Here is a 10,232-nt window from a genome sequence, read left to right on the forward strand (position 1 = left end):
CCTTGTGGTCTCTTCCAACTCTATGATTCTATGATTCTATGAATAGAAAGAAAGAATGAAAGAAAGAAAGACTTCTAACATAATTGCTGAATAACGTCTACTGATGGGACTCACTAGTTGAATCACACCCAATAGGTGGCATTCAGTGCTAGCCCTATTCAGAGTAGACCCATTGAAATTAAGAGTGACGACTACCATACTTTTGTTAATTTCAATAGGTTACTCTGAATAGGACATAGTTGACTACAGCTCGGTGTAGTGTTTTGTGGGTGCACCACTTAAATAACCTGCACACTGCATTTCTTCTGAATCGCTACTACTGCCTCTTGACAGTCTTTGACAGCTCCTGTACATTATTAAAAATGCCCACCTAAGAGGCATGGCAAGTATCCCTCTTTTGAAATGTCGAATGGTCTCCTGTTTAATTCCACAAGGTTTAATGCTTGGGCAGTGGTGTTCGTCGTTTCCCGGCTTTTCACGCTCACCCTATCCGTGCTGGTCATTGGCTTTGGGCTGGCTCGAGTGGAGAACCAGGCGTTTGAGCCCGAGAAAGGAAACTTCAACACTTTACTTTTCAGGTAAGGCTTGGGCGCATGTTGTTTCTGGGAGGTGGGCTTCCAAGGACAGGGATGCTGGATGAGTTCAGGGCTCCATCTATTTAGGCCTGGTGCAGAAGTAATGCATGGGAGCAGTACAGTTCCCTCCCAGTCAGTCCAGCTCCCAGCTCTTTCCCATGGCATAAAGTACAGGATTTGTGTCCTCCCTTTCCCCTGCAGGTTTTAAACACGGTTAAGTGTTAAATTAGGGACGCGGGTGGCGCTGTGGGTTAAAGCCTCAGCGCCTAGGACTTGCCGATCGAAAGGTCAACGGTTTGAATCCCCACGGCGGGGTGCGCTCCCGTCGCTCGGTCCCAGCGCCTGCCAACTTAGCAGTTCGAAAGCACCCTTGGGTGCAAGTAGATAAATAGGGACCGCTTACCAGTGGGAAGGTAAACGGCCACGTGACCCGGAAGTGTCTTCGGACAGCGCTGGCTCCCAGCCTTTAGAGTGAGATGAGCGCACAACCTTAGAGTCTGGCAAGACTGGCCTGTACGGGCAGGGGTACCTTTACCTTTACCTTTAAATGTTAAATTGGCACCAGCGTTGACTGCAGTGGGCACCTGTTAGAGATCCCCCTTAACTAGTACTTGACTGTGCCCTGTAGCCATAAGAGAGGTGCCATAGTTTTGTTTAGAATATACAGTGGTACCTTTGGTTGTGAACGGGATCCGTTCTGGAGGTCCGCCGTATCGCGAAGTTTTCGCTACCAGATGTGCTGCTTCTGCGCATGCGCGCATGGCGGTTTACCGCTTCTGCACATGCGTGAACAGCGAACGACTCTGGGGTTGCAGCGCTCATCTTGCTTTATTAGCCGAGGGAGCCGGCGTACAGCTTCTGGGTCATGTAGCCAGCATGACTAAGCCGCTTGTGGCGAACCAGAGCAGCGCACGGAAACACCGTTTACCTTCCCACTGAAACGGTACCTATTTATCTACTTGCACTTTGATGTGCTTTCAAACTGCTAGGTTGGCAGGAGCAGGGACCGAGCAACGGAGCTCACCCCGTCGCGGGGATTCGAACAGCCGACCTTCTGATCGGCAAGTCAAGTCCTAGGCTCTGCGGTTTAGACCACAGTGCCACCCGCGTCCCTTGTTCTCGGGGTAAAGGTAAACGTAAAGGGACCCCTGACCATTAGGTCCAGTCATGACCAACTCTGGGGTTGTGGCGCTCATCTCGCTTTACTGGCCAAGGGAGCCGGCGTACAGCTTCCGGTTCATGTGTCCAGCATGACTAAGCCGCTTCTGGCAAACCAGAGCAGCGCACGGAAACGCCGTTTACCTTCCCACCAGAGCGGTACCTAGCTCACCCCGTTGCGGGGATTCGAACTGCTGACCTTCTGATCAGCAAGTCCTAGGCTCTGTGGTTTAACCCACAGCACCACCCGTGTCCCACTTGTTCTGAGGGTAAACAAGCACAAATAGCTTCTCCCTGGAAATGAGTCCTCTGAATGAAGCTGTCCACCATTATCTTCAATATTTTTTCCACACACTGCCATGTGAGATCTGGCTGTGGATCAAAGCAAAATGCGCATGCCCACCAGCCCAAGATGGGCAGTGGCAGAGTTGATAACTCGGGTGTGCCAGCCCTCAGTCTAGGTTTCCCCAGGGCTTTCGATACGGAAAGGCAGGTGTTTAAATGGGCAGCCTCTTTCACTCCCCGGGGCGCCCCTTTGAAGCCGGCCGGCTCCTTGCTCAGTCACAGCCTGCCTTCCCTTGCTTGCTTCCCCCAGGATGTGCGTCCTGCTTCTGGTGTGCTTCTCACAGGCCTGGATGATGTGGCGCTTCATCCACTTCCAGCTGCGGCGCTGGCGGGAGTACTGGAATGAGCAGAGCGCTAGGAAAAAAGCCGCTGTGGCTGCGGCTGCCACCCATGGCAAGCAGCAGCTGAAGACCATCAAAAGGGACTCAGGTGAGCATCCTGCTGGGGCATCACACCTGTGTCTGGTTTGGGCTCTGAGCGCTGTGTGGGAGAGCGTGTGCACTGCATCCCCTCAGAGAGGCTGCCTGCCTGGAAGCGGCTTCTGCTCAGCGCAGGCAGTACTGAGCGAGAGGGAGCAGGGGCCCTACTTGGTGTGAGAGGCAGCTTGCGATGTGCCTTTTTCTGGTCTGTGCGATGAGCTCTGCTGAAACAGGCTGGACTTGGCTGGGTCCCAAGCAGCTGCCGCAGCTAGAACACACACATTTTGGGGTGGGGAGGATTAGTGGCACAGAGACACCTATTGGTTCCCTTGCAGCTCCCTCACCCCATCTCACCCAGTCACTCCCTGGGGTCTAACGGACAAGGTAATAGTCTTTGGTTCACATGATGCTGCCCAAGCAATTTTTTTTTGGCACTGCAAATTTGCTGGATAGGTGAATGTGTGAGAGCCACAGGTGAGCTACTGCTGGATCTTTGGAGGGACGGCAGAATATGACCAGTTAAGCCAACGACATCATAGGATAAATCTGCCAGGAGCCTCAGCTATGTTTCCTGTAGAGCAGTTCTGCTCATACCACCAAACCCCGTACTTGTGGCTTTGGAAAACCTCAGGGGACAATGTGAACTGTCCGAGTTCGCTGAGGGGGTGGGGGGCACTGCCTTCACCCTAAAACTGTAGTACCAAATACAGCATTCCAGACTCCATTCTTTGAGTCTTTAAAAGCCTTGTACAAGCACCTATTGAAGCCTTTTATTAAAATACCATTTTCCCCTTCTCCCCACACCTCAGGCTACCATGAAAATGGAGTGGTGAAAGCAGAAAATGGTACGTCGCCGCGGACCAAGAAAATCAAGTCTCCCTAGAGCCAAAGCACAGTCTTCAAGGAATCTTGGAGGAGGAAATGGAAAATGCGAGACTAAGGACTCTGGGAATAAGAAGCAGCTCCTTCCCTTGTGTCTTCACCAAGCCCTGTTTCAAACGGCTTGAATCAACGTACCACCGAAAAGCTCTTTCCCCTTCTCTCTCTGCCTCCAGACAGTTTGCAGTAACCAAAAAGCCCCTCTCCATCCGCAGTGGGGCTTCAGAACACCAAACAAACACCTTCCTCAGCCAGTGTATTTTCTTATTGCTCATTTTAATCTGTCCTCCAATGTATTCTTGCTGCTTTTCCTGCACCCAGAGATGTTTTTGTAAGCGATTATTCCTTGGAAACCCATTCCCTGACTTAGTATCACCCACCTCACTCTCGCCGGATCTCGTGGTTTGGAGAGGTGGCATGTGTAGGACATGATTTGCTTCGTTGCCGGGACAATAGAACATCTGGGTAGTATGTGGAGGTTTGTCCCCTTCAGACGATGCACTCTTGCACAGCGAGTTTGTGGGAAATGACATTGGAGGGGGAAATGGAGCAAACCTCTAAGGTCCCTTCTCTGCCTGCATTTCCTAGTTCTGTTACATATCTAGCAATCTTAGCGGAACATTTAGAATGTGCCAGGCCTTCACAACATGATGGCAAAGTGCACAAACATAATTTAGTATGTATGTAACTTTTGGGTTGTGCTATGCCTATTCGCAGAGACTGAAATTTTAGCCAGTTGCATTCTGGAGAAGGGGACAACAGCTATGCGGCTTTGCTCCGTGGAAGAAGCAGATGATTCGAAGCACCGCGCCGCTCACCCCACGTCGCTCCGGATCCCCGAAACCGGGTTTCCCCGCGAGTAGGGGAGGCGTAAAGGTGCCCGCCGAATCCCACGTTCACAGGCTTCTCCCGCCTGTGATTTTTTGCGGGTCTCCGCCTTCGCCGTGGCGGCCAGACCCAGATTCCCACGGGGCAAATTCCTCCCAATCAGAGGAATTCAGCCATTACCAGAGGCACCAACCCGGAAGTCTCAGTTTCTCCCCCGTACTGCTTCCTCTTAGCCGAAAATAGAATTTACTGCATTCTCCTGAAACACCAAGAAATAGACCTGCTGGCCTGGCAGCTTGGTATGTGTCAGACATGCTTTGCATCTCCCCAGGCCTTGAGAATCATCCTCAGCCGACTGTGCCTTAGTCCAGGGAGAAGATTCACTGCTCACTGAAATAGCAGATCAGGGCAGACGTCTGTGGGTGGTCTGTGACCTCCTTACTTAGCAAGCGGACAGTTTCCTCGTGCCTTTGTTTCCTCTGCAGCAAGTTTCCTTCATGAAGTGTTGGTGTAATCTTTATGACTGGGTCTGTCATGTTCAAGTGGCCCACCCATGCCAACATAGGACAGCAATATTATTGCCTGTACAGCATATTCAGTGCAAGTTTGCTCCGAAGTAAGCCTCTTGTTCTTCCCTAGCGAGTGTCTTTAGGATGGCAACCATAGCCTTCTGTTTTTCAGGCGTCCCCACCCCCCTGCTTTTTCACAAGTTTTGCCCAAGGGGATCTGAACCCATTTCCACCCTGGCTGCTCTTTGCAGCTCCTGAGAATGGTGTTCTTCTAAGGCTACATAGGTTTCTTCCACACAGAATGCTGCACAGTTCCTAACCTTTAATACGTGGATGTATTATGAATGCGGTGAGGGGAAATCTCTCTCATGGGTGAAACTGCTTTCCATCTACTGTCACCTATTCTCAAAGCTGGTGGGGGGCACTCAGTGTACAGTCTACCTCGGGGGGCCACCCTTCTCTAACACTTCCTCTTTTTGTTGAAGTGGAACTAACAGTGAGAAGTGTATTCTGGGAGAGGGAACGGATCCTTCACCCAAGAAGAACTGACAGCTTCTTTGTACTGTTTGGTTTTCAGGGAACGGTATCCGCTGCCCTCCTTAGTGCAGTTGTGTCTGCCTCAGTCTCCAGGGTTTGGGGACTTGCCTTTGTCCCCAGTGCAACTGGATCACCTTGCACGTGTTTTAAGAACATAAGAGCATCTTATGCCCTGTAGCCCTGTGGCTCATTGAGTCCAGCATTCTCAACCAGGTGCCCCTGGGAAGCCTGCAAACAGGACCCGGAGCCCAGCTGCCTTTTCCAGCAAGTGCTACTTAGAAACCTCGTGCCACAGACAATGGGGGCTTGAAGCGTCCATTCTCCTGTGCCATAAATGGTGGTGGATGTTCCCCTGTGCCATTCTCTGCTGCATTCTTGATCCCAACAGCATTTATTCCCAATTTATGCATGCTAAGGAGGCTTCTCGGGGACGCGGGTGGCGCTGTGGGTAAAAGCCTCAGCGCCTAGGGCTTGCCGATCGAAAGGTCGGCGGTTCGAATCCCCGCGGCGGGGTGCACTCCCGTTGCTCGGTCCCAGCGCCTGCCAACCTAGCAGTTCGAAAGCACTCCCGGGTGCAAGTAGATAAATAGGGACCGCTTACTAGAGGGAAGGTAAACAGCGTTTCCGTGTGCGGCTCTGGCTCGCCAGAGCAGCGATGTCACGCTGGCCACGTGACCCGGAAGTGTCTTCGGACAGCGCTGGCCCCCGGCCTCTTGAGTGAGATGGGCGCACAACCCTAGAGTCTGTCAAGACGTACGGGCAGGGTACCTTTACCTTTACAAGGAGGCTTCTGCAAAGGGTCAACACAGACTAGGGAGTGTCAGCTTGTTCAGCAGCCCTTCACAGCGAGCGAGTGACCGGGTGGTTCTTCACGGCGTTCAAGCCACCAGGTGCCTGGTTTATTATTTTAAATACCCCCCCCCCCATGGGATCTTTTATAGTAACTGGTGCAAGTTTCATTTCCAGCTTTCTATTTTTGTGCACACGCTCTTATCCCGTAGTGTCCTTCAGTTGAGTCGGCGTAACTTTTAACCCACCAAGCTGTGTTTGTATCTCATGTTCCAGGACAGTAAAACAGAGGGGCAGCCAAGGCAGGGGCTTGGTTGAGCTTGCTTGGCCACCGGTTGCACAGCCCTTGGGAACGTTGCCAAGTATGAGGAGTTGAAACACTCTTGTTCCTTTGTTCTTTCACTGTTGGCGCTACTTGGGAGCGTACCTGCAGACGTCAGTTTCCCTTTCCTCCAAAACCTGGAATGTCCAGACTAGGGACATTCTGAGCCGAAGCCAAACTTACCAGCGTGTGCCTGTCGCTCCTTGTTGAGTCCCAAATATACCTCATCTGTATATTGTTTTGAATAGGAGTGAAGGGCGATGCTGGGTGGACGATGGTGCTATAAGCAGGTCAGGTGAAGTGGGCTGAGCCAACAGGACGCAGCTGTGGAGCCAGCTCTCTGTTGGTGGAGCCTTATGGGAGCCAGGCCTGCCTTCCTTCTGCCCTCACCTTCCTTAGCATGGTTGGACACTGTTCCAAAGAGAGACACCACTGTTTTAAGTTGGGACCTCTCCTTACTTTGTTGTGCTAGACCCCAAGCTGCCTGCAGCACACCAAACAGAGCTGCCTTGACTTTGCAGCAACCGGCGCCATATGTCTTCCAAGGCAGCTCAGAGGATCACTTTTAAAAGGTGCACAAAGCAGCCTGCAGCCCGCACAACCTTGCTTCCTCCTGCACAAAGTTGTCAAACCACCGTGTAGCATAATGCAGAACAATACAAGTGCCTTACATTGCCACATAGCCTTTTTGTACCTTTCTTCTGTCTCTCCATGTAGTGTCCCCCCCCCCGACATTTGTACACTAGTTTAGCTAGTCATAAAAGGGACAGCTTTTGCTGAACACATTGCCTCAATTTTCTATGCCTTTTTTATACTATAGGTAGGAGTTCCTTAGTAAGTACCTTAATGGAAAGTGTCTCTGCTGTATTACAGCACAAGCCTCAGTATGCAAACATGTACTCTTAGTTCCACAGCAGACCAGATTCATTTGCCTGCTTTCAATTCTAGACAACTAGCTTTCATTCTGAAACTTTATGCAGAAGCTGCAAGGAATCTCGTTCGTTTTGTTCTTGTGGTCCTTTTGTGGCGACTGAGAACAGAACTAGGTGTTATGTTCTTTTGTGTGTATGTTTTTAATGCAATTGCTCACTGAGGCTGCAGTTTGAAGCAGAAGCTGTGTGTGTAGGTTTCCTTAGCTCTGCCTTTCTGCTGAAAACCACCCTGCCCATTCCTCCCACCCTGAAAAAGGGAAAGAAAAGGGTGCTTCTAAAGTGGGGGCCAAGTCCCAACTCTTGTCTCCCCTGTGTTGGTGGTCTGCTTCAGATTGCCATCTCAGCAGCTGCAGTGCATGTCTTTTTCAGAGCCCCCCACCCACCGAAGCATAATTAAACAACACCCCAAGTGCATTTTGACCTTGAGGGGTGCCTTCAGCTAGGAAAAGGCAATCCCACATAGCACTTAGCTACTTGGTTGAGTGTCAACACCCCTCCTTGTCCCGTGGTTTTCCTCCCAGGCTGGATACTAAAAAGCTCACCTAGATTTGTGGTCCCTTGTGAGTGCTCTGACTCTGGGAGGAGGAAATAGGGCAATCGTTTCTCTAATGTGATGGTTTTTATTATTACTTTTTGCCCAGGCAGGGAGTTATCCTTTGTTACCTGCTCTGGGTTGAGAGAGGTAACTTCACAGTCCTGCCCCTCATGTCCTAGATAGATCAGATGTTGTGTAGATATTGCAGGTCTAACCACAAAGGTTCCAAAGCTCAGTATATAGGTATTTTTACAGCAGGGCATTAAAATTTGTATTCTTTAAAATAGCTTAGGTTTTGCTTGTTTTTAAAGTGCCTATCTGGTAAAGCGGTTAGGAAAACAGAATTCCTTTTACCTCTTCTGCCCACACAATCCTTACATGTTCTGTGGGCGATTTTCGAACAAAAGGTAAATGCTATGTAAAACACATCATAGAGGTGGCAGATGGTCAGTCTCTACTACTACAGGTAAAAATCAGTTACCTCTATTCCTGATTTTGTGTCTTCCAGAAGTATAGCCTTTATTATCCTGAGTGCACAACTACGTCAGAATTGTTGCAAAGTATACAACAGAATATGGTGTTGAATGTGTACCCGTTGTGGCGGGGTGTGTGTTAATATTATGGACCAAATTTAAGTCAGGAAGCTGAAATAAAATGCCTGTTCTTCCATATTTTACATTTCATCTTGATGGCTCTGGAGCGGTAGGAAGGAGAGGACAACTTTTTTCAGGAATTCCTTGTCAATTATTTTTCCCCTTATACCATTGAAAACCTTAAAGTATGTATTACTTTTTGTTGTTGGAACAACTTTTATCAAAGCTATCTGTGACACAATATTTTCTGAAATAAAAAGGCATAGAAAGATATAAAGAACTCGTGCGTGTGCATTCACCACTAACATACGTTGGCTTGACATCAGTCACCTCAGCAAAAAGGTCTCCTTTGTTGTGAGGCCAGGCATGGAAAATTCAGTCTCCAGTTTGTCTGACTAAGCTGGAGGTGCAGGCTGGACATTTTGGGGAGGCTGGCTGTAGAAATGTCCTGGTTTAAGTCCTTGCTACCTCAGACGGACGTGGGTGGCGCTGTGGGTTAAACCACTAAACCCCTCGGGCTTGTTGATCAGAAGGTTGGCGGTTTGAATCCCTGCGATGGGGTGAGCTCCCGTTGCTCAGTCCCTGCTCCTGCCAACCTAGCAGTTCAAAGGACGTCAAAGTGCAAGTAGATAAATAGGTACCGCTCTGGCGGGAAGGTAAACGACGTTTCCATGCGCTGCTCTGGTTCACCAGAAGCGGCTTAGTCATGCTGGCCACATGACCCAGAAGCTGTACGCTGGCTCCCTTGGCTAATAAAGCGAGATGAGCGCCGCAACCCCAGAGTCGGCCACGACTGGACCTAATGGTCAGGGGTCCCTTTACCTTTACCTCTGAGACAGAGCTGCTGCCAAAGTAAGGCTCTGCTACTTGACGAACAGTCACACTGTGTATAAGGCAACTCTTCAGATGGCCCACAGTCACACACTACCCCAGTCTACAAAGGACGTTGATCTATGGAGCTTTGAAACCTGGCTGGGTCTTGTAGATAAACCACCTCATAGGCCTAGGCTGATGATAAAATGGGGATAAGGAAAAGAGCCATTTATGCCATCTTGTGCTCCTTGGAGAAAGGGAAAGATTAAATTGGTACTGCCCTTCGCCACAAAGGTCTTAGGAGCACTCAGATGCAGTGCTTTTTTTCTTAAAATGTTTAGGGGTGCTCTCATTTTCCTAATCACATTGAAATGCTGTCCCTCAATGAGGCCAAACTTAGATTCACAAAATGTTTAGGGGTCTGCGTCCCCCTAGAAAAAAAGCACTGCTCAGATGTATTGTGGTTCATAGCAGGGCCACAACCACCCATGTGACCCCAGACAGGGGGGGGGCGCTGATCCACCCTCTGCACACCCCAGTAGGCGACCAGTGGAGGAAGAGACTGCAAGGTGTTTTGCCTCTAGTGGCAAAATGTCCCAGGCAGCCCTGACCAGACCGCAGCTACAAATTACTTCATGTTTGAATAGTCTCCCCTTTGCACCCCCTTGCAAATCAAACAGCAAATGTGGGTCAGTACAGGGGGATGTTGCTGAACATCAGACATGGGGTCACTTCTGGAGTAGAAAATTAATTAGTTGTGGTAAGTGGCATAGTAAAGTAAAAGGACGTGGGTGGCGCTGTGGGTTAAACCACAGAGCCTCTAGGGCTTGCTGATCAGAAGGTCGGCGGTTTGAATCCCCGCGACGGGGTGGGCTCCTGCCAACCTAGCAGTTTGAAAGCACGCCAAAGTGCAAGTAGATAAATAGGTACCGCTCTGGCAGGAAGGTAAACGGTGTTTCCGTGCACTGCTCTGGTTCGCCAGAAGCTGCTTAGTCATG

General features: G+C 50.0%; 1 protein-coding gene across 1 annotated transcript in view; it reads left to right on the forward strand.

Annotated features, from left to right (window-relative positions):
- Positions 1-6,176, forward strand: part of TRAM2 (translocation associated membrane protein 2) — a 42,053-nt gene extending 35,877 nt beyond the window's left edge. The window contains exons 9-13 of the mRNA XM_083435521.1: positions 435-578; positions 2,329-2,507; positions 3,307-4,145; positions 4,405-5,669; positions 6,037-6,176. Of these exons, the coding sequence (XP_083291647.1) occupies positions 435-578; positions 2,329-2,507; positions 3,307-3,380 (397 nt within the window). The 3' untranslated portion in view covers positions 3,381-4,145; positions 4,405-5,669; positions 6,037-6,176. The remainder of the gene's footprint in view (positions 1-434; positions 579-2,328; positions 2,508-3,306; positions 4,146-4,404; positions 5,670-6,036) is intronic.
- The last annotated feature ends 4,056 nt before the right edge of the window (positions 6,177-10,232 follow it).

The sequence above is a fragment of the Podarcis tiliguerta genome, assembly GCF_965153285.1.
Source record: "Podarcis tiliguerta genome assembly, chromosome: 3".
In the NCBI taxonomy this organism is placed as follows: Eukaryota; Metazoa; Chordata; class Lepidosauria; order Squamata; family Lacertidae; genus Podarcis; species Podarcis tiliguerta.